This window comes from Ascidiella aspersa, chromosome 1 (genome assembly GCF_963924565.1).
Source record: "Ascidiella aspersa chromosome 1, kaAscAspe10.2, whole genome shotgun sequence".
Classification (NCBI taxonomy): Eukaryota; Metazoa; Chordata; class Ascidiacea; order Phlebobranchia; family Ascidiidae; genus Ascidiella; species Ascidiella aspersa.
The window spans coordinates 2,479,697-2,504,554 of NC_139447.1; the positions used below are offsets into that span (position 1 = coordinate 2,479,697).

Consider the following 24,858-nt stretch of genomic DNA (forward strand, 5'->3'; position numbering starts at 1 on the left):
CCCATATAATCTTCTGATATTTCTCTGGGGCAGAGTTTAGACCAAACATTAGTCTAGTGTACCTGTACAATCCCTTGTGTGTGATAAATGTGGTGATATGCCTACTGTGTTCATCAAGTAAAATTTGATGAAATCCCCACTTCAAGTCCAATTTACTGAAAACAGTACTTCCATTAAGTTCATACAGCAACTCTTCCACTGTGGGTATTGGGTGTCTTTCCCTTACAATAGCTGTATTAGCCTGTCGCATATCCACACACACTCTAATGTCACCATCAGGTTTAGGAATTACCACCAATGGAGAAATCCAACCAGTAGGCCCTTCAGGTGCTTCCTCGATTATCCCCCCCATTAACAGCTCTTCTAATTTTAATTCCACTTTTTCTCTCAGCTGAAATGGAATTCTTCTCACAGGCTGTGCCACAGGTTTAACTTTATCATTGATGTGCAACTTCAACTTGTATTCCTTCAACAAACCAATTCCAGAAAACAGTTTTGGAAATCTGGACAAAACATCATCATACACAGAGTTCACACAACTTGGCCCCAAGTGTAGTAATCCTAACACTTCTGCAGTATGCTTTCCAAGCAAGGTGTGACCTTTTTTTTCTGTGACAATAAAATCTACCTTGCACTCTTGAAGACTGTCTTTAGATTTCACCTGGGCTGTAAAAGTTCCTAAGGTAGCAAGAGGCCCTTTACTGCCATATGCATACAACGTCTTGGTAGACTTTCTGGTTTCTGCTTTAATTTTCTGCTTCTTTAGCCATTCCCATGTATCCTTGTCAACAATATTTGCTGACGCCCCTGAATCAATCAAAATATTTGGCAAGGTAACACCACCAATTACCAGTGTCACTGTATAAAACTCTGTTAGAGGTTTTAGACCAAAAACAAATCCATCACCATCTTCTTTCTCTATTCCATTTTGTACAGTGTTATTATTGGAACGCCTTTCAAAAAGACGATGTCCCTCTTCACCATTATATTTTGATGGCTGGAAACCATTGGACCAACACTTTGATTTAAAGTGTCCAACTCTACCACATTTAGCACAAGCTTTTTTTCTAGCTGGACATATCATATCTTTCTTAAAATGTCCCTTTTGACCACAAGCAAAACAGGTTTTTACTTCTTTTCTTGATGTTGAAGCAACCTGACGTTTTCCAGGCTTTTCAATGTAGTTGACTGTCTGGCTTTCCTCCATCACTTTTGCTTGAGAATTCACAGCTTCAAATGCTTTGGACATTGACAACACATCTTTAAGGGTAAGTGTATCTCTCTCCAGAAACTTTCTACGTAGTGCATTTGAGTGACATTTATCAATTACTTGATCACGAATTTGGTCATCTGTCTCATTTCCAAAATTACAAGTAGCTGCACTTTGCCTTAGTCGACATACAAACTGATCAACTGATTCGTCATTTGTTTGATGCAATTGACGAAACAAGTGTCTTTCAAAAGGTATGTTGCACTTTGGCATAAAATACTCATTTAAAACAGTTAAAGTTTCATCATAGGTCTTATTGTCATCTTCCTCGTTTACTAATGTATAGTAAATTTCCTGCACATTCATACCTGCAGTATGTAGCAACAGTGCCTTTTTCTGAGCGCTACTCGTGATTCCCTTTCCCACCAAGAATAGATTGAAAGCTCGTTTCCAACGCTTCCAGCGTTGAGACAAACCATGTGCATCGTCTTGAACATCGAACGGTTTCAGTGCACCAACATCACTGTTTGACATTCCCACGAGGGCAGGATTCCCTTCCATTACCTTCAGAAAGTTCCACAATCAACCCAAATGTTGATTAAATGAATGAAAAACAGATCCTCGTCGCCAAATGTAGCGTCTCACTCACGCTTTTAGGGATTCAAACGGATTTATTACGCTGCTGTCAATTACGCAGCACAACTTCAGCACACGCTAGGTAGAATCCTTATGTACACAACAGTTCATGTAACAGACGACACGAAATGGTAACCGGCACATTATAAAACACTACAGATAGTGGTTATGTTAGAAATATAACTAGTTATGACAGTGATTAATGCGACTGTTTTAAGATGAAAAATCGGCGGACCATAACGTCCTATTTCACTTATTAATCTATTAGGCATACCGTTATGAGTTAGTTCAGCAGCTTAGAGCCTAACATACATTAAATACTCCAGTTTGTTATAACGCTTATTAGGTGTAGGCCTACAAATATTTAAATAACGGCAAATTGGTGCGTCGATTTTAAATTTTGAAAGGCGGCGCGAGACGTCACACTCCGTTAAGCGAGAGGCATTCTTTCGCCAAGCGCGCGTCTAAAAACGCCTTTGTTTCGCCAAGCGCGCGTCTAAAAGTTAGTTTGCGAACCACATAAGTTATGTGTATGTGAGAAGTGTGATAAACATCAGCCAGTTGCAGTTATCTTGTTCTCAACTTTAAAAAGATTAGGATAAAAAAGAAAAGGAAGGTGGATATGTCTAGGTCAAGCCATTTATGGTAAGTTAAAACATTACTGTTTTTTATTTAATTTATATGTCAACACTTTTGTTGAAAAAGAAACAAGAACATATACCCCACTGATATTTACTACTTTACCTTTTTTGGTGATATTATTGTTGGACCCAGTCAAGTTCACACCAAAAACTTGTAGGTTAAGCAATGTTAATAAATAATTAATATAATACTATTTGACCCACCCTTATCCAAATAAAAAGACAATTTCTCCTTTGTTAAATCATTTATTTTAGTTTTTATTTTTATCTTTCAGCAATCCCAAACTGCAAAAAATGAAGTTGTCTCAGTGGATAAGAGTTACAAAAAGCCATTAGAGGTGCAAAATTAATATTTGCAATATTTTGCTATTTTATATGGTAATAATTGTCAATGTTGTTTTTAGATATTACCTTTATTTGTACAAGTGTGCTTTATATAGTAAAATTCTTTACATGAGGCAATTTTGTTTACCTAAATAGTTTTGTAACATTAACTAAATTGCACTCATTGGAACTATAGGTTACTGATAAACCAAATTCCATTAGTATCGGTACTTCTCATCATATTAATTTATGCACTTTGCCATGTTTTTCGATCCACTGTAGTGTTTTCTAATTTGAAGTTAAATTTCTGAGAAAATTTTACATTAAAAATCACTAAAGAGTCTTTCCTGTAAATGCACTTATAAATTTGTTTTGCTCATTTTAATATAGTAATGACGTAATTTGGTATTGGATCAGATCCCGTTACATTTTGCCTAAATTTTTTGTATTAGACATTCCTAATTTTAAGTATAAAAACACAAATATGCATGTAGTAAGTGATATTATTTTAAAGTATAGGCACATACAGACTACGGCACTATAATTTCTTTTTAACTTCATGTGTTTTTTTACAGACAAGCAAGGATTATTATCAGCAGTGTCCACTATGCTTAACAATGGACCGTATCTGGTCAGGTGAAGGAAATTAACCAAACGCCATTGAAAAACAAAGAACTATTCTTCTGGTAAGAAATATGTTTATAGCTCCTGTTAAGTGATAATATACAATAAAATAACTCCAAACAATAAAGACTAATGTTGCCTAAAATTGATACTGTTAACATTACTTATTTTATAATTCATATATGTTTAGATTAGTGGAATATATTTGTCTGATGGCTTTTGAGAAGGATCGCAAAACTTAGTTTGCATTAAGTGAAGGACATATTTGTTTTTGTAGAAAAAGACAACCACATATCATGTTACAAGGGCTGTCCAGGACTCCTAAATAACCATTCATAGCAGTGTTTGTCAGTGCAGAAAAAAAACTACTGTTGTAAAAATCTAACCCCACTTCTGTATATACCATTGTGTGTTTAATATGAGTGATGTCCCCACATGTACGTTTAGCCCTTCATTTTTTATAGTCTTTTTGGTGAAACGTTCTTAAATGTTAGTGATACGTTGATTATAATTATTGTTTGCAAAATAATGCTATTTTCATTGTAATTTTAAAGTATTTTTCCTTATGTTGTTTTTTCTTTTGTATTTTTATTTGTCAAGTTCCATTTGTTACAACAGTGTTCTTTCTAATACACTTTCTTATTTGCTTCTTAGAAATTGTGGTGAACGCAAAATTATTTGGGTGAATTCTTTTTCTACCCAACAATGTTGAATTTCTCGACAAATGTATACCTTGAATATTATGTATGGCACGAACTAAAATTACCCAATATAGCATTTGGGTGAAACAAAGCGATACCAAAAAATATTTATTGGGAATCCCCACGAGCGTACCCAGAAAAGTAAAGTGTGTACAACCTAATATTACCTAAGAATACCATTTGGGTGGAACAATGCGATACCCAAAAATATTTATTGGGAATCCCCACGAGCGTACCCAGGAAATTAAATTAGGTACAGGCTTATGTTACACCCATGTAATTTAGGTAAAATAATGTGATACCCAATAATTTAGATTAGGTAGATATCAGTGGTACCCAAGGTATTTTGGGTATTAATTACCCAAAAATATTTATTGGGAATCCCCACGAGCGTACCCTGTTTGACAAAAAAGTACCCAATGATTTTGGGTATTGAATACCCAATTTTGCTAACAGTGTATGGCAGCTACATATTACCTAACCACAGTAGATGCTTGAATTACTACTTCTCAGTCGCATTAACTGGAGATGATACAAGCTCATATCGAAACGTTTTAATCGTGATGCTGTCGATCTTCTTAACCTTTATGGCTTTGTAATTTATTAATTATCATTACTAAAATATCTTTTTTATATCGGTATCGAATAACGTACAAGTTGCAAACTTTTGCGATATTTGACGTATGTTTTGGTTAAGAGGCCGCTGTTTTTCTCAATTTAATCAATTTAATGGTGTTGTTTCGTTGTTTTTTACAAGTTCATTATAAACCAAGCATTTTGCGCGAGTTTGGAAAGTTTAGTTCCTATTGAAAGGTTCGGGTTCGATAAACGTTTTTTTATGTTAATTGCGCAACAAAACAATAACAGTCTGGTCACAGATGTGCGCTTAAGAGAAAAAAAGAAATTTAAGTTAGTTAAGATAAGCAAAATTATCTATATAATATTAAAGAGCATTGGCCAGAGGTTGTGGCTGTGCAGTGCCTAGTATTATTAGTGAGCTATACTTGTTACTTTTCAGAACGAAAATTAAAACATGTCAAACAATCAAATTGAATTTTCTACGACGGAACTGACAAAACAGAGCGATGATGGATTTTCTGATGATTCTGGGTCATCACAAGAACATGAACCTGTAAGTGAAGAGTCTGATTATAAAGAACAAAGTGATTCGGATCTAAAGAAAACTTCTGAGAAGCAAATAAGTAAGGACAATCCAACAAAAAAGAACGAAATTGCAAGCAACAGCTTTGAGTTCCGTTGCAACATTTGCGAAAAGTTGTTCGAAAAGCGCTTTAAGCTCAATGCACATTTGTCCAGATTACACTTCAAGAAACACAAATGTGAGGTTTGTGGGAAACTGTTTGGGAGAAATAGCGAACTTGAAGATCATGTGAGAACTCATACTGGAGAAAAGCCTTTTAAATGTGCTTATTGCGCTAAATGTTTCAAAGTAGCTCAAAACTTGCAAGTACACGAACGAATTCACACTGGGGAAAGACCATATAAGTGCAAACATTGTGGAAAGCGTTTCACTCATTTGTCTAGCCTCAAAACTCATAACAAAATACACACCGGAGAAAAACCTTACAAATGTAAAGTTTGTGTCAAGTGTTTTGCTAGGGCAGCTACCCTTAAAGTTCATGAAAGAATTCACACTGGAGAAAAGCCTTTCAAATGTAAAGATTGCGAAAAATACTTTTCCCAGCTGGGACCTCTTCGAAAACATCAAAAGACTCACATCAAATGAATGCTTCGTAACAACAACAAACCTTATAGTGCTTAGAACAATCCAATACAGATAAGCAAATGAATAACCACAAAACCTAAAATTGAAGTACACTTTTGCCTCGTTCTAATAACTTTCTAAAAATCGCTTTTTCATGTAAATTTACCAGTTGTTTCATCAGCAACTCTTGAAAGAAAATTTCTTGGCAAATTTAGCGCGTTTTTTGCTTTGTGTATCACCCCTAGATTTAAATCTGTCACAAAATAAATAAACAGCGCTGTGTTTAAAACATTAGTTTTTTATTACGTCATTTCTCGTAACATATATGCTTAATTTCGTGAATTTAAACAGCCGCATGAAATTTATTAAGATTTATATTTATGCAACCACGCAAAATAAGCTCTACAACAGAATGGTAAAAAAATGATAAATGTTATGGTTTTGAAAGACTGCGTTCTTTAAGGCTACTGTAAGTTTTAACGGCCGAATATTTGTCTTTGTAAGTTGTAACGGCCCAATATTACTTTGGTTCTTTGAAACAGCATCTTGCAAGGAATATTAAACGACACTACTGTCTTATACCAATGTAAAAAATAATATATTATGCAATAAGAATATCAAAGCCCATACAGAATAACTCTTTATTCATTTTCAACATAGATATGATATTCTTATTACGTCTTACTACAACCTCCAACCATTATGCTCCAAAAAAAATATATTATGCGTTTTAAAAAATTAACATCAAATAGCCGCATGTGGCCTGTGAGCCACAGTTTGCCAACCTCTGTAAATGTATATATATCATTTGTACCTGGATAATATACGAAATACATTGCGTTCTTTCAGTGAACTTTGATACTGGTTTCGGTTTGCCTAACAAGACAACATGATGCTCTAATGTGGACATGTTTGATAATGCTATAAACTAGGTAATCGGTTATATATTAAGATGTCATCTTATAAGCAATAAATGCAAAAAGTTGAAAACGTATATGAGTTTGTCGCTTAAATGAGTTAATTTGCTGTGATTGTTGTTTGATGTATAGAGTTTATATATTGTGTAAGATAAATTTAAGCATTCAATGCATTTATCTTTATAAATAAAAAAAGAAAACACGCAGCGCTTTAGCATCTAGCGACTGTCTTTAAAAACTGCCAAACGACATCAACCATGATTAATTTTAAAGTATATTTGATTTGTCCGTTTCAAACCAAAAATAAACTACGCTTAATCTATTTGTACATGTAACTATCCATGCCTAACTTAAAACTAGCCATGCGTTACATTAAATCAGCCATGCGTTTCGGGCTTGCGTAAACGGAAATCATCAGTTTCAGAAAAGCTGTGCGATGTTTATAGTTGCATTTCTGCAAAGCAGGCAGTGGCATTTTGTTTAGCTTATCGCGGTAAAAGCGTTCAACATTGTTTCTTAAAATTACGATTTATTAGTTAGAAAAATGACAGCTGTATACGTTTGCTTGGAAACTGCAGATGTGGTTATGATTATATAATATACATAAAAATTTAGTGTTTATGTGGCAGCTCCATATTAACTAACAACAGCTACAATATTGGCCTTGTATATCAACACAATTTTAAATAAGGATGCACCATCATTAACCCTGTAAGAGGTTTAAGCCATTTAGTATAATTGTATACATGACGCTCAGTGGCTTATTTAGCAAGCTGTAAGTTGTAGGTTAAGAGTAGTAATTTAGCCGTCCATAGATTTTTGTTTATGCTTCAGATAACAGTATGCTTTAGACTACAGTATTGTTTACAGCAGTTATTCCCAACTGTGTGCCGCGGCACACTGGTGTGCCTCGAGAGACTACTAAGTGTGCCGCGAAACTTTTTGTTATTTCGGAAAATAAGTTGTTTGTAATATACAAATTGGCATACACTTAGACTTAAAGCGCACTATAGCCATTACAAAGAATCATGTTGAGACATTTGCAAATAGTTTGTCGTGTGGCAAGGGCGAATGTAAAATGACTCTATTGTTGTTCTGTTAAAAGTGTTCCGCGAAATATTTAAGATATTTTTAGTGTGCCGTGAGTCAAAACATTTGGGAACCACTGGTTTACAGTATGCCGGTAAAAAGCGAACAGACTTACGGGATGTCAATAACCTCCGCAGCGTGTTTCTTCTTAAAGAAAGGACCACTTAGGCCTAATAAGGATATATTCAATTTCTAACATCAATATAGCAACGGGATAATTTTTACCCAATGATCCTTTATTAATTTTACTTAAATAAAGGGTTTGCAATTATCCCTGTGCCATCCGTATGTATTGAGCTTTACTTTTCGGATTTTAAAATTTAAGCAATCTTGTTAAGTAAAGGAACTACTTATATATTTTATAAATCGCTATATTTTAAGACGTTGTACACCCCTGTCTTAAGATTGCAAGGTTTTTTTTTTTTGGTATGAGATGGTTGATTTATGGAATGTGGAGCTATTTGTATTGATGTGCAAAAAAAAACTCATTACAATTTTATGTTCTAGCAATACACCAAACACCTGTGGGGGTATGGGTCCGGATTAAATGAGTCTTCATTTATATAATTGCCAAGATGAATCGACCACACTCCTACAAGATTTGAGATGGCCTGTCTTCGTGAGGCCATTCAGGTCCAATTCTTTCCTTTAGTTCAGATACATGAACAGTCAATTTTTGCTGTCTTCAGTCAAAGCTGTAAAAGCCTCTATCTCTTTTTCTGGTTTATATTGATTGAACACGCTATTTATAGACGAGAATCAGTTAAGAAAATTTCTGCGATAAAGAAAGATTTACGTCATTAATTCTTATAATACTTAACAAAATATCACGTGATAACAAGGCGTGGTTTAAACCTTTTTCACACTTATTTCTGACGCGAAACATACAAATTTTACGTCAAAATACGATTGCGAAACAGCCTCTGCCTCCAGTTAAAATGTCAACAGTTTAAAAATCACACAACCGGGGAAACCGGCTAATGTTCAGACCGCGGTGTTTTGAAACATATACAAAAAAACGGATGTAAATACCTTGACGCATAAAAATTGGTGTCAGCAATTTGAATTGTTTGCAAATTCGCTGCAAATATTATGTGGTTGCAAGAAATCTACGTAACGGAATTTTACCGAAAACTTTCCGCTTATCGTTTGCACATTGGCTGCAAGGAGTAACGTAAACATTAGAATATGGTTACAAAGAATTTAGGCCATAGATTTTTACTGAAAATTTTCCGTTACGACACATCGATTAAAAACAAAAATTCTCTGTGTAAACACAATATGACAAAATGGCTTCTACAAATATTCCCACGCTAGATTTTGGAACAGCTTGCATATTAAAAGCTGGTTATTTGTTTGTGAAATGTGTGTGGACACGTGGACGCGAAAATTGTTCGATCACATAACGCATTTGCGCAATTGTTTTAGTCAGATTCCTGATTCCTCGAGAAAGTTTTCTCTTTGGTGCCTGAATTAGCAACCGAGGACTTTGATGTCAGCGTTCGCTGAGTTGCTCGAAATTGTTGTGTGCTTGACACACCATTGCATTGCTGTGGATTGAGCTTTTCAGGCGATCTGTGCGGCAGCAGGGGAAACTCCCTGTTTGGTGCGTTGTAATTTTGACGTCACCGGAAAGCCATTCATTGTGCGCTGCGCTGTGCTGTGACCTTTCGCTGTCCAACGTGCTTTTGTATTCTGAAAAATGCGAAATATTTTTCGGCAGATGTGTGTTCGTATGTCTTGAACATTTTGATTGCAACACTTCAAACTTAAGTTATTAACATTTTGGTTATAGACACACATATTTTTTTTATACTTATATATATATAGGCGCGACAGGTTACACTTAAAGTTTGAGACAATTAATTATTGCAATATATTCATTTAAATTTATATTCTTTGCGATTCATACAATGACATATACTTTATAGCGATTACATGGTTATTTAATTTACATTATACGCGATACATAGAGTAACTTATACATAATGGTAACATTTTTACATTTCTTCGCTTCAACAGCGATACATACAATGATTATAGTTATAACAATTTTGCAACAAGTGAACATTTGTGGGGCATTTCGCGAGCAACGTGCATTTTCATTGAAATTGGTTATCGTCATTCGACTGGCTAGTCGAAGTTTATCATAACTTCATTTTGGCGTGGCAACTCTAGGGTTTGTGAAATAGGACAGGCGTTGTTGGAAATTCTATCCAGCTATTTAGTAATTGCGACCGCATATAGGTCTTGGTCGGATAAGGGGATTTTCTTATCGTGGAAATGGTAGAATTAACCACCATGATATATTTAGGGTCAACGTAGCAACAACACGTTAGCGATGAAAACTAGTGACCTAGCAAGCTATAGGATATTTGACGTTACCGAATATCATTGGTAACTTGCGGAATACATTTATAGCACTCGCTGAGAACTAATGCGTATGCTATGTATTCTTTTGAAAAGATAAGTGAAATTTATCTGGAAACGTAGAATTTTTGCTTTACATTTCGCTTGGAGGGATTAAGTACCGGCGTTGAAAAGCGATAACTTACGGAAACACCGCTAATGGGTTTTGTCGGTTGCTAGCTTACCAACATATTCAAAAGCGATCGAGTGGCAACTAAGCCTTGTAAGCCAGGCACGCCTTGGGCGTAAGTTTACAGATGAACAAGCTACTTTTTACGTAGGGTCAAGTGTCTTAACGCGTACTGGCAATCCTTGTTAAAATAGTAAGCTTTTGCGAGTGAGTTTCACAAAATGGTTCATGAGATATAATATATTAGACGTATAGAAGTGTACACTTAAAATTAGTCATTTTGACTGGCTTGCGTTTTATAAGTAGCTGCGGATCCGTTTATAGAAACGCTGTTTGTTTTAGGAAGGGAAAATGCGGTTGGAAACGAGTTCAGTTTCCACGTAGAGTGCCGTTACGGAAATTGTTTGATTTACGCCTATTTAATTGGGGTTGCATTTGAAAAGCACGAAGGCAAGCGATGCATTGAAAATATTTACATAAAACATTTAACACATTACGAACGCGAGCAGGGTTTTATCCCTAAAGTCGTGTTTATAGACTTACACGAGTTGAAGCATATTTTTCGCTTGTGAATGACATTACTATGCTTTTACGAAGTATTTCCGCTACGCGTGCTTTGACGCGGGCAAAATTTGGACACATTTGAATGGCTCAAAAAAATGTCGCATAAACACTTTACAGACCTTTCGGTCGGTATTTTAATAATTATATACATATATATTAAAAGTATAATAGATTTTCACCTGATAAACTAGGCAGAATCAGTTATTGTGAAATCCATAATTCCGTTTCGTTTTCCATGATTCCAAACAGTGGTGATGTCTTTATCGGCAACGCTTGTTTGTATTTCGTGTTTCGAATTCCAAGCAAATGCTTTGCTGACGCTATGGAGCGTCTCTTCACGTATCTTTCGATGAGATTAATTTCTTCTAAAGCTGGCTTCTTGCAAGTTCCAAACATGACAGTTTTTAGGCGGCCGTTTGTAGGTGGTCCATACAGATTAAGGCACATATTTTTTTCTTTGAGCTTCGTTTCTTCAGTCTTCTTGGGAAAGTAGTTTGCAGGTGGTTCGTTCGTCACACGCGGGCATCAATTTGTGGGGGTATGGGTCCGGATTAAATGAGTCTTCATTTATATAATTGCCAAGATGAATCGACCACACTCCTACAAGATTTGAGATGGCCTGTCTTCGTGAGGCCATTCAGGTCCAATTCTTTCCTTTAGTTCAGATACATGAACAGTTAATTTTTGCTGTCTTCAGTCAAAGCTGTAAAAGCCTCTATCTCTTTTTCTGGTTTATATTGATTGAACACGCTATTTATAGACGAGAATCAGTTAAGAAAATTTCTGCGATAAAGAAAGATTTACGTCATTAATTCTTATAATACTTAACAAAATATCACGTGATAACAAGGCGTGGTTTAAACCTTTTTCACACTTATTTCTGACGCGAAACATACAAATTTTACGTCAAAATGCGATTGCGAAACAGCCTCTGCCTCCAGTTAAAATGTCAACAGTTTAAAAATCACACAACCGGGGAAACCGGCTAATGTTCAGACCGCGGTGTTTTGAAACATATACAAAAAAACGGATGTAAATACCTTGACGCATAAAAATTGGTGTCAGCAATTTGAATTGTTTGCAAATTCGCTGCAAATATTATGTGGTTGCAAGAAATCTACGTAACGGAATTTTACCGAAAACTTTCCGCTTATCGTTTGCACATTGGCTGCAAGGAGTAACGTAAACATTAGAATATGGTTACAAAGAATTTAGGCCATAGATTTTTACTGAAAATTTTCCGTTACGACACATCGATTAAAAACAAAAATTCTCTGTGTAAACACAATATGACAAAATGGCTTCTACACACCTTTAAGTTTGGCATATTTATTAAAATTAAGCATTTGATATTGAAGAGTTAATCTAGGTCAACTTTTTTCCTTTCACACGGCAGCCTTAGTAACATTATCAATTTGACCAGAATTTAGTTGTTCTGTTCAAAAACTAGCCCCATTAGCACCAATTGATATACATCAAACAACACTACTTGTACTTTATATTCCATTTGTATTAAAATATGAATATAGCTTTTGAACTGTAGGGCCAAGTCACATTGAAACCACCAAAAAATAAATAAATATATTTGCAAACGGCAAACTAGAAATGACTACTAACCGTAGAGATAGTATAAAATTTTTCCAACATCAAAGTTTCCACTCCAATCCTAGCTGGTAAATAAACCCAGCCATCCGTTACATAAAAACCAGTCATCCGTTAAGTAAAACTAGACATGCGTTACACAAAACCAACCATGCGTATATAAACCATGCGTTCGGGGCTTAGGCAAATGAAAGTTGTTCGTTTAGAATGCACTTCTGTAATGCTTGCAGTGGCATATAGTTAAACAAAGTGAGGTCAAAGTGTTGCTTTGGTATTTATGTCACCTGTATATTTAGATTACATTATATTTATCGTCGACCTGACAGAATAAAACTAACGACAGCTAGGCCACAGTTTTAATCTTGTACATCAAAATAAATGAAGCACTATAGGACACTGAAGAATGCGTTATGCTGAGTAGCTTTTGTTTAAAGTTGTTTACAGTGCTGGTAAGTGTGATTCTAATCAGTGGAAGCCAGTTGAGTATTAATTTAAATCTCGGTGGTTTGTATGTGTTGGGTTAGGAAAGCAACAATTTCGTCAAGAATAAATGAGAATTTATTAAAGCAAAATTCGCCAAACCATTTCAAACAATAGTAAGAATAAGAGCATTTAAAAAGCAGCATCGAATACTCGAGCAGCCACTGATTAAACCTTTTTTGTTGTCACGATCTGCTGCTACGCTCCAGTGCGCACGGTGCTAGTAATATAACCTGAGGCTTTTGTAAGTTAACTTAGGTCCAGTAATTTCCTGACAGTAAACTGCAGCAAGATGCAACCTTAGAAATATTAGGAGCTATTTCATTATAGTAAGTATTTTCCAGAAAATGTTGCAACTAACTTTTGCAATTACAGTATTATATATAGGTTCAGTGTACCTTTCTGCAATTAGACTATTATAATATAGGTTTGTACCATTCTAATAGTTAAATTGACTAGAGCTACTAGCGAGTCTGTGATGTTTTGTGTGGCTTTACGTTCATGTTATATTTGTGTGTTTTTTTTAGATGTGCAGTGCAGATTTTCTTAGGTTACTAAAGTTAGCATTACCATTTTGAACCGTATAACTAGATATTTGAAGATTTTAGTTATCTAATATCCAATGGTTATTTAAAATGAATAGTAACGTTGTTGCAATAATCCTCCCATGAATGTGGGGTTTGCAAATAACGCATGAATTCAGAATTAAGTGGATAATATATTAAGTTGGCACTGGAAGAAAGAAAGGTTTTTTGCATAATACATGTTAACACTGTTGCTCAAAATTTGCTGATTAACTTATGACAATTACGTCTATTACGTCACACGCTTGCTTGTTTTCTGCTGCTAATGCTATAGTTTTTTTTATTGTTAACTACTTGTGTTGTTGGCTGATTTAGTAGTTGTAGGTAATTCGTTAACGAGTATTTCTATTTGCAGAAAAGAGTTTTTTGAATGTTAACGTCTATAATTACGCCACTGATATAATAGTTCATGCAAATTGCTAGATTGTCCATTTTGGTATTTCATTGGTTTGCTGATTTCGTTTATATATGAAAACCGCATTCGTGGTGCGTATTAAACACGTCGATTGGCATCCTGACTAAAAGAAACTTTTCAAGTTATAACAGTAAAAAGAGCTACTAAGTTTTGCGACACAGTAAGTTGGAAAAATGGATTGTGGCTCTTTGTGAACAACACAGTAAGTTAGAAGTTAGGAAAATGGCTCTTTATAAATAATACAGTAACTTAGAATTAAGGAATGGGTTTTGGCAGATAATATAGTTAATTAGAAGTAGGAAATTTGGCTCATTGCGGATAATACAGTAAGTTAGAAGTAGGAAATTTGGCTCATTGCGTATAATACAGTAAGTTAGAAGTAAGAAATTTGTTTTTGCAGATAATACAGTAGTAACTTAGAAGTAAGGTATGTGTTTTTGCAAATAATACAGTAAGTTAGAAGAAAGAAAGGTCGCTCATTGCGAATAATAAAGCATCCAAATGGTGGCCAACCCATGACGAACGCATTGTGCTCTCAGATTCCCTAAAGCACTTTTAATACAGACTTGTGTTGTGTTTTCAAAGTTTAACTGGCTGGTTATATTTTAGACACAATATAGGTTGGATGACAACATGAATAAATGTGCTGAGTTTTTAGCATTTAAAAGAGAAAACATGTCGAACTACGAGATTGGAGTTACATCAAAAGATTTCCAATATGAGAACGATGATGATATTTCTAATCATCCTGTTGCCACGGTTACAGATTGTTCTTCACAAGAACATCAACCTGTGAAAGAAGAGTCTGATTGTGAAGAACAAAGTGACTTATATCAAATGGATACGAGAAAAGAACAAAGTAAGAGTCTTTCAACACAGAATACAGAGTTCCGATGTCACGTTTGCGAAAAGGTGTTTGAACATCAAAAACAGCTTAACTTACATTTGTCCAAGATTCACTTCAAGAAACACAAATGCAAGGTTTGTGGAAAACTGTTTGGTAGAAATTTCGACCTCGAAAGCCACATGCGAACTCACACTGGCGAAAAGCCTTTCAAATGTGCTTATTGCGATAAATGTTTCAGCCATGCTCAAACCTTAACAATACACAAACGAATTCACACTGGGGAAAGACCGTATGAGTGCAAAGAATGCGGAAAATGTTTTGCCTATTTGGCCAGTCACAGAAATCACGAAAGAATTCACACTAGGGAAACACCTTTTCAATGTAAAGAGTGTGGAAAATGTTTTATTCATGCACGAAGCCTCAGTTCTCATAAAACAACTCACACTGGAGAAAAACCATATAAGTGCAAAAAATGTGGAAAGTGCTTTAGCCAGGCAGAAAGTCTGAAAGCTCATCATAGGATTCACACTGGAGATAAACCTTACAAATGTGAAGAATGTGGAATGTGCTTTAGCCGGACATCAGATCTCAAAGCTCATCATAGGATTCACACTGGAGAAAAACCTTACAAATGTGAAGAATGTGGAAAGTGTTTTCGCCAGATATCACATCTCGAAGCTCATCATAGGATTCACACTGGAGAAAAACCTTACAAATGTGAAGAATGTGGAAAGTGTTTTCGCCAGACATCAAGTCTTAATAAACACAAAAAAACGCACTCCAAAGAAGAAACGCTTTAAAACAAAACTTCTGTTTAGCTTTGAATCTTGCAAAAACACATATTTGTAAAACTTATAGGTAACATAGAAAACACAGAAATACCAAACACAAACTTTGCAAAAAAGAATCCACAATGGTTGTAAATAATTAAAAATATATCTTCAATTTGAAGGAAATGTAAATATATTCGAGCTTCGAACATATATCGATGGGCAACTTCCTATGCTGGACTTATGCTACTTCAACAAAAGTAAAAACGGCGGATTTTTTACCACCGAACCGTTAGAGTATCTATTATCATTAAAACAGTTGCTTTAAAGTGTGAAGTCTTCACTTAATATTGTTAGTTTTCTGATCGAAATGGTTTTAAAGCGTTTGTAATTGTCGATGTACAATTTGTGTTTCAAACGTTTTAATGACATTTACGCTTCGCATTTAAAAATGTAAGCCATCTTGTAGCGTAAAGGAAAATACAAATTACATGTTTTGTGTTTTATAATAAAAATGATTATTCAACAACACGCATCCGAGGTTTTTGGAAAGAGTTGCGTATTTAAAACCACACAGAAATTAACATTACAGAAAAACATTTGAGTGCAAAATATGTCAAAAATGTGAGGTTATGATACAAGTCTTTCAAATACTTTAATTACGCATAATGGAAACTTAGATTTAAATTTTTTCTGGTATTTAATCCTAGTTATACGTTGATTCAGCTTTTCAATTTATCTTTACGTCGTCCGAGTGCGACTGTGGTAATAACTTTTAACACAACACGATTTCATTTTCTCGCTCAAGGCAATTTCCTTTAACTAGATTTGCTGCAATAAACTAAATATAATAAGCATACCTGGATGTTGGTGTTTCTGTTGTTTCCGTTTACATTTTTGGATATATAAGTTAGTGGTATTTTAAAGTTTTATAGTTATTAGACAATTTTGACGCAAAAGTGTAACTTGCATTCTACAATTCATGAGTTTAAGCATCTGCATTAAATTAATGAAAATATATATATTTATGCAACCACGCGAGGGCTCTGAAGCCACAACAGAAGGTTGAAACATGAAAACAAATGATGAATATCATGGTAATTTTACAGAGTGGGTTCTTTAAAGCCACTGTAATAGCTCAACATCGTCGTGTTTATGTTCTTCGAAGCAGCAACACTGAAATAATACAACAACACAGGATAAACTAGTTTGTTACGGAATTATACAAAAATATTATTTCTGATTTGAATCAATTTAATCATAATTAATGCTGTAGATGCGCAACAGAACTTTATCAATCTTTGAAACAAAAAGCCACAGTTTTTAAACCTGTTAATGTATACTTTGTTTGTACCTGGATAATATACGAAATAGAACGCGTTCTTGCAGTGAACTTAATACTGGTTTCGGTTTGCCCATCAAGACAGCACGGTGTTCTAAGGTGAAAATGTTTATAATTGTTTAAAACTAAATCAGTTATAAATCAAGACATCATGGTACAAGCGTCTAATCTCATTCGCAGCTGCGATAAATAACACTCTGCTAGCAGCAGCGTTGCGGGGATCGAACCCGTCGTTATCCTGGCTTACTGTTCAGTGTTCGCCGCTTTGTCAATCCGGCGCCAGGACAATTATCACCGTTTATCTGAACAGGAAGCATCTTGTCGTTCGACCCGATAAAACCAACCAAGCAAATGTGTTTAACGTCATATTAGTGTTTGTACTGAGTGCAGTTTACTGTACAAGGCTGAACAGACTAGTTGCTGGAGATATCTTTTGGGAATTTTAATAAATCAAAGGCTTTAAAGCTGTATGGAATATTTAAAATATATACATTTGTTAATTTTATTTTGTATTGCAAGCCATTTATATACTACAATGACCGCCGATTGTTTAAGTATGCCGAGTTAGGTTTTCATTAGGTCTATCTAACTTCTAATTAATGCCAGCAGATATAAATTTGATAAAGGGTTGGTGATATTTCTTATAAACGCACTTTAATCCGGTAGCTAGAAATTCGTGAAAGCTTTAGAAACAATGAATGGAAGCTAAGGTAGTTTAAAGTAGATTTTAACATCATAAGAACTAGAGCTATTTCAAACAGTTGTTGTTAATATAAAGTAGCTGGGAGAGATATAATTTCATGCAAAGCTCGTTTTCATGCGCTAGGGAGCTTTGTAATCCTATATACCAGACCTGGGCAACATACGGCGGCCAGCGTAAAATTTTTCCCAAAATACATATAATCATCTTAAACACTCTTTACAGAGATGGATCTATTCATGACCCCACAAAACCTTATTTTTATCCTGTTTTGAATACTAAAATGTAAATTGTTTTCGCGGTTCGCGCGAATCTTTTCTGACAAAAGCGTTCTCAGCATTATGCTACTCTCTCCAACGAAAGTTTAACAATCCTATCCTAATTTTATATACATTTTAAGCTTCGGTCGAATGTATTCCGCCTATAAAATATGAACTAAATACTAGCCGATTTCCAAACTCTGAAACATACCGATTCGCATTTTGTCAACCTAATTTAGTTAATGAATGCTATGTTGTGTGTTTCTCCCGATTTATATCGTCTTTGCAATATGGCCGTTGTATCACAAAACTTGAAGCCTCGAAAAGCAAAGTAAACATTGTAAGTTTTTTCTGAGACGTTTTTACGCATTTTAATCTTAAATTTTGAGTCAACTCGCCCACAACTTGATAAATTCTAATACAAGATATCTACGTTTTGTATTTGTGCTCAATGCGTCACGTCTTAATATCTAAATTAAAGTTGGTATTTTAAAACAAATATACTGGCATTTTTGTTACGACGTCTTCTTCAAATTCGACTTAAATTGCAATTTTTCAAGCTACAAACGTAACAACAAACTACGTAACAAGTTCGTTGGCCTATTTGTTTTATACCGCCAGAGCAAGACGTCACACTGCGTGTATTTAAGATCCTATTTTTGACCTGGCCCGCTACAACATTTTAAGTTTGTCAAGTTGTCCGCGGTTAAAAAAATGTCCGCTCCTGCTATATACTTATGTTTCAATTGCCTAAGTGAATATTGTACTATAAACATTAGTACCGCTTATTTGAAATATATTATCGCCGTGAAACGTCGTTGTGGTTGTGATATCCTTACTTCTGTCGTCTAATTATAATCAATTGCCAATTAAATGTTATTGGGCAAGCGGCGAACTTGTAATATCAATGCGCTTCTTTGAAATGCGTTTGTACTGCAAAGTAACACTCGATCGTCAAGATAAGCTGTATAGGTTTACTAACAAAGTCGGGGCAATACACATGGGTTTGCAGAACCGACTCTAGTAATGTTGCATTCTTCGCAGTGAAGAATGGTTGCGGTATGGACATTATAAATTATTACAGTCGATATTTAAACGCGCCTTAATTTAATGTTATAAGGTTAGCTTGACCATCTTTCTTGGGCTGTTAATTTGATAAATCAGTAATAAATATAATTCAAGACATTTTTATCTTTCAGGAAATAAATAAACATGTCAAAACACCAGACCGATTTTGCAACAAAATATTTGAAAAACGAAAGCTCAATAATTTCCACCCCTAGGCTTGGATTTCAATTTACAGTGCATTTCAATGGTTTCAGTTCGCCAAACAAGACATAATAGTGTTCTATCAATATTGGTTCATTTTTCCTTATTACTGCTATAGATTTTGTTCGTCGAAATGGTATTGATATAATGCGTTTTATTTTTACCTGTGATTTAAACTATAGTTGTTGCCAAATGTGTTTAAGCTGAATTTTGCGATCCAAGCAAATATTGTAAGTTGATTATGGACATTAATGTTTTAAAAAGCGTTACTTGTTAAAAGTGAATATATATATAAAGGTCACAGTCCATTATACACATATCCAATAACAGATCCTTCTTAAATAATTGAACCGCAAATGGTTCTTCGTAATTTCTACATTTTATGTGTGTTCGCAATTTCCAACGTTTGTTGCTATAATCAGTCATTTCGCTGTAAACGTTTGTAATGCTAATTTGAAATATATTTATTATCTCCGTAAGACATCGTTAGCATAAGCGTTTAATTGTGTGATACCCTTCCTACATTTATCTAATCATTACTAAGTGCCAATCTAAATATTAAGTGTCATATCTAATTATTATTAAGTATTTTGGAAAATATTTCTAAAAGTTTTTGCTATGTACAAGAGAAAACCACATACGAGAATTCAAACTGAAGAAAAAACCTTTGGTCTCAACAATATTGAAATACTTTTAAATCGATCAGCAAATCTCAATTTGTTCAAAATTGTAAATCTAACAAAGAAAAGAAATATTCTTCTTGAATTATGAATGCACAAAACTAGAACTGTGTTATCGGGAAAATATCATATTTCTCGTCTCTTTCATTGTTATAGGTCATGTTGCGCAGCATTGGAAAACTCTCAACAAGTGAATGGCAACATGTGTAACGGAAGTTATGTGGCCGTTCTTGGTGGTTTCTTACATTGTGTTTACACGCGCAAAAGGTGTTAGGGTTATATTGCGGTCTTTAAAGCAGTAAATACTTTAGTTTGGTTTATTGTCAAACGTACAAGCGTCTTATCTCATTTGCAACTGCAATAAATAACACTCTGCAAGCAGCAGCGTTGAAGGAAGCATCTTGTCGTTCGACCTGATAAACCAATCAAGCAAATGTGTTGAACGTCATAGTAGTGTCTGTACTGAGGGGAGTTCACTGTACAAGGCTGTACAGACTATAAGTTGCTGTAAATATATTTTGGTAATAGTAATTAATGAAAGGCTTTAAGGCTGAAAGGAATATTAAAGTATATACATTTGTTAATTTTATGTTTTATTACAAGCCATTTATATACAACACTACAGCCGATAAAGTACAACGTTTTTAGTACGCCGAATCAGGTTTTCATTAGGCCTATCTATAACTTCTAATTGATGCCAGAAAAAGAGATGGTTATATTTCTTACTAAACCTTAAGCTTTACAGTGCATTTAAAGATATAACATAAACGTAATAGAAGCAAATAGAATTCTAGGCTTTCATTAACTACTTGAATACGAGGTCGACGGTTCGCTTTGATAACAACTTTGTCGTTGTTTCCTGTTTGTTTGTACAACAATTATAGAACGTCTTTATGCCTAAACGTGGCGCATTTATTAAGGGATTTAATACACTTAGCATTTAGCCAACTATATGCACACTCTATTTTCTGGTGCTTGTGCTTCTGGCAAATTCCCAGCAAGTTCCTACTAACAAGATGCAGCAGGTCTGCGTAGTTCAGTTGATAGAGACGGTCCCGGTTAGAGACAGTGCCGGTATGGCGGGAGGTTTTCTAACCTCACCACAGACTAATTTTCCGGATGCAGCAGTCAATAGTGCTATGGTTGTTTCTCGACCTTCTCACAGCAATCTGCTTAGCAATTACTTGATACATCGACAGTTACTTTATGACCGTGGTCCTGAGTTCTAGTTTCATTACAAGGTAATTTTACGAACAGTTTACAAACGAGGAAACAGATTTAACAGCCTCTCTCTCTGCCTAATAAATGGATGCTTAATGTTATGGTAATTATGCCAAATAAGGTCCCAAATCGTACGCATTGACATTATGTATACATCACATATTACAGCTATATTTTTTAGAATTATTGAAGATTTCTAGAATTGCTTATTATTGCGTAGTAATCTTGTGAGTCTCAGAAACAAAGTAGACAACTTCAGGTGAATAAAGTGCAATAGCAGATCATAAAAAAGGTGTTTTTATACCAAACTGGAATTAACATTACACAAGAAACATGTGAACTGAAACCTAATGTTATAAAATGGCGTACGTCGGGCATAATGAAAATAGACCGACACATAATATTTATGTCGGAAAAAGTTAACCATCGGAAAGTTGTAAACTATTACTTGCGACCCCTTCTTACAATTTTGCAAGATAAAAGTTTATTTTGGTTGCTGATCAAACTTCAACGCCTTTTTCGTTTTTATAATCGCTGTAAAATATTTAATGAATGTCGTCAAACTTTTTGTTTCTATAACAACATGTCTTTTGGTATTTAAATTTAGATTATGGAGCAAAAATTTTAAAAGCATTTTACAAGTATGTTTAGTTAGGCTTGCCAAAGTAAAACGAGATACATACCGTTCACCAACCTCACACCTATACGTCCTTAGTTTGCCATTATTTTACTGTTAAACAGTTGTTTAATGGTATCGATGGACAGGCAGGCTACTGTGTAACTCTATGTATATATGTTGCCTTCCGCTGTAATTTTGATTTCTAACGTTTGTTTGAAGCCTTCATTAAACATTACTACTCAACATTGCTTATTTGTAGTCACAATGCACGTGACTGTTGTCTACTGACGGGTGACCAAACCGAACAGTGGACTATCGGCGTTTTTCGATGCATTGTACTTTTTAAGACTTATAGACTAGCGACTTTAATAACCGGGTTATTTTATCGTGTGTTCTGAGATTTGTGAATATATATTCAACGAGCAATCAACTGAGTGAAGTGACTCTTTCTAGGGTTCAAGAAGTGTAGGTCAGTCATTTAGGCGGCCTTACCTGTAAATACGTCTGCTAATCGCTAAATGCTATATACTGATACGCTATCAGTTCTTATAATGTTACTGCAAAACATAGCAATGCTGTATTTTGTTAATTCCATTCCTTAAAATCGAGCAGAAACTTTTGAGAAAAAATAAACGTCTTTAAAAACTGCCAAATGACCCCAACCATGAATAATTTTAAAGTATATTTGATTTATTTGTTTCAACCCAAAAATAGAATACGCTTAATCTATTTGTACATGTAATCTATTTGTAACTATCCATGCGTTAGATTTAATCAGCCATGCGTTTCGTGCTTAACGAAACGGAAGTTATCAGTTTCAGAAAAGCTTTGCGATGTGTATAGTTGCATTTCTGTAAAGCAGGCAGTGGCATTTAGTTTAGCTTATCGCGGTAAAAGCGTTCAGCATTGCTTCTTAAAATTATGATTTATTTGTTAGAAAAATGACAGCTATATACGTTTGCTTGGAAACTGCAGATGTGGTTATGATTATATAATATACATAAAAATTTAGTGTTTATGTGGCAGCTACATATTAACTAACCACAGCTACATTATTAGGCCTTGTATATCAACACAATTGTCAATAAGGATGTACCATCATTAACCCTGTAAGAGGTTAAAGCCATTTATTATAAATGTATACATTACGCTCAGTGGCTTATTCAGTAATCTTCAACTTGTAGGTTAAGAGTAGTAATTTAGCCGTCCATAGATTTTGGTTTATGCTTCAGCTTACAGTATGCTTAAGCCTACAGTATTGTTTACAGCAGTGATTCCCAAACTGTGTGCCTCGAGAGACTACTAAGTGTGCCGCGAAACTTTTTGTTATTTCGGAAAATAAGTTGTTTGTATTATACAAACTGGCAAACACTTAGACTTAAACGCGCATTATAGCAATTACAAACAATCATGTTGAGACATTTACAAATAGTTTGTCGTATGGTAAGGGCGATTGTAAAATGACTCTATTGTTGTTCTGTTAAAAGTGCGCCGCGAGTCAAAAAATTTGGGAACCACTGGTTTACAGTATGCCGGTAAAAAGCGAACAGACTGATGGAATGTCAATAACCTCCGCAGCGTTTCTTCTAGCTGTTTAAAAAACGAGCTACTGTATGAACGCGAGGAAGTATGAAGCAAAATGTTATTAAACCCAGTTTTAATCCAGGGAGTGTATACCTTTTACAAAAAAGGTATAAACTATAGTGACATGTTTAGGCGATAATATGACGCAATAATAGACGACATTTGGTGATAGGGCCTCAGTGTGTGGCGAGCCAACTTATAATTGTAGTTCTAGTTTATCACTGCTTGTACTTACGCGAGACAAGGTTAAATCAATGTATGTTTGCTCAAAATCTATTTTCTACATCTTATTGTAAACGTATAGCAGTCATCAGCCCTATACACATGTTTTGTCAGAATGAAAACAATTGCGTCCAAACTTTTATAAGTAATTCGTTATCATTATTAACATGTATTTTTAAATAGCATCGGGCTGGCACATTCGAATAACCAGTTCCAAACTTTTTGGTCAAGAGGCCGCTGTTAGTTTCGTCGCGATATTCGTTATCAATCTAATGGTGTTGTTGCGTTGTTTTTTTATTTCATTTTAAACCAAGCATTTTGAGAAGTTTGGAAAGCTTAGTTGCTATTGAAAGGTTCGGGTTCGATAAACGTTTTTTATGTTAATTGCGCAACAAACCAATAACAGTCTGGTCACAGATGTGCGCTTTTACATGAGAAAAAGGGAATTTAACTTACTTTCATTAATGAACAAAACTATTTATATAATATTAAAGAGCATTGGCCAGAGGTTGTGGTAATGCAGTGCTTCGTATTATTAGTGAGCTTATACTTGTTACTTTTCAGAAAGAAAAATTAAAACATGTCAAACCACCAAAGTGATTTTTGTACGAACTGACAAAAGAAAGCGAAGTTGGATTTTCTGATGATTCGGTTGACACGATTACAAATTGGTCATCACAAGAACATCAACCTGTAAGTGAAGCGTCCGATTGTGAAGAACAAAGCGACTTAGATCAATTGGATATTTCTAAGAAGGATAGAAGTAAGAATAATCCAACAAAAGAAGGACAAAATTACAAACAACAACATGGAGTTTCGATGCAACATTTGCGAAAAGTTGTTTAAAAATCGTCGTAAGCTTAATATACATTTGTCCACAGTTCACTTCAAAAAACACAAATGCAAGAATTGTGGGCAACTTTTCGGGACTGCAACCGCACTTGAAATTCACATGCTAATTCACACTGGCGAAAAACATTTCAAATGTGCTTACTGCGATAAATGTTTCAACCATCCTCAAAACTTGAAAGTCCACGAACGAATTCACACCGGGGAAAGACCACATGACTGCAAAGTTTGTGGAAAATGTTTCACTCATTTGTCTAGCCTCAAAACTCATAATAAAATACACACCGGAGAAAAACCTCACAAATGCAACGAATGTGGAAAGTGTTTTATCGTAATATCAAGTCTTAAACAACATGAAAGAGTTCACACTGGAGAAAAACCTTACAAATGTGAAGAATGTGGAAAGTGTTTTAGCCTGGCAGGACATCTTAAAGAGCATAAAA

The 24,858-nt window shown here is 34.8% G+C and overlaps 1 protein-coding gene, 1 long non-coding RNA gene and 1 pseudogene across 2 annotated transcripts; 2 read left to right on the plus strand and 1 right to left on the minus strand.

The window, feature by feature from the left end:
• Nucleotides 1-657: 657 nt before the first annotated feature.
• On the minus strand, nt 658-1,744 carry LOC146166523 (uncharacterized; annotated as a pseudogene).
• Nucleotides 1,745-2,079: 335 nt separating this feature from the next.
• Nucleotides 2,080-4,328, plus strand: LOC146166524 (uncharacterized). The gene is made up of 4 exons (XR_014498688.1): nt 2,080-2,491; nt 2,763-2,825; nt 3,387-3,497; nt 3,713-4,328. It is a non-coding gene; the product is annotated as an uncharacterized LOC146166524 (long non-coding RNA).
• A 10,735-nt stretch (nt 4,329-15,063) lies between these two features.
• Nucleotides 15,064-15,805, plus strand: LOC146166525 (uncharacterized). Its single transcript, XM_083389247.1, has one exon. It carries the CDS (start codon nt 15,079-15,081, stop codon nt 15,697-15,699), a length of 621 nt encoding a protein of 206 aa, XP_083245373.1. The 5' UTR covers nt 15,064-15,078; the 3' UTR covers nt 15,700-15,805.
• The last annotated feature ends 9,053 nt before the right edge of the window (nt 15,806-24,858 follow it).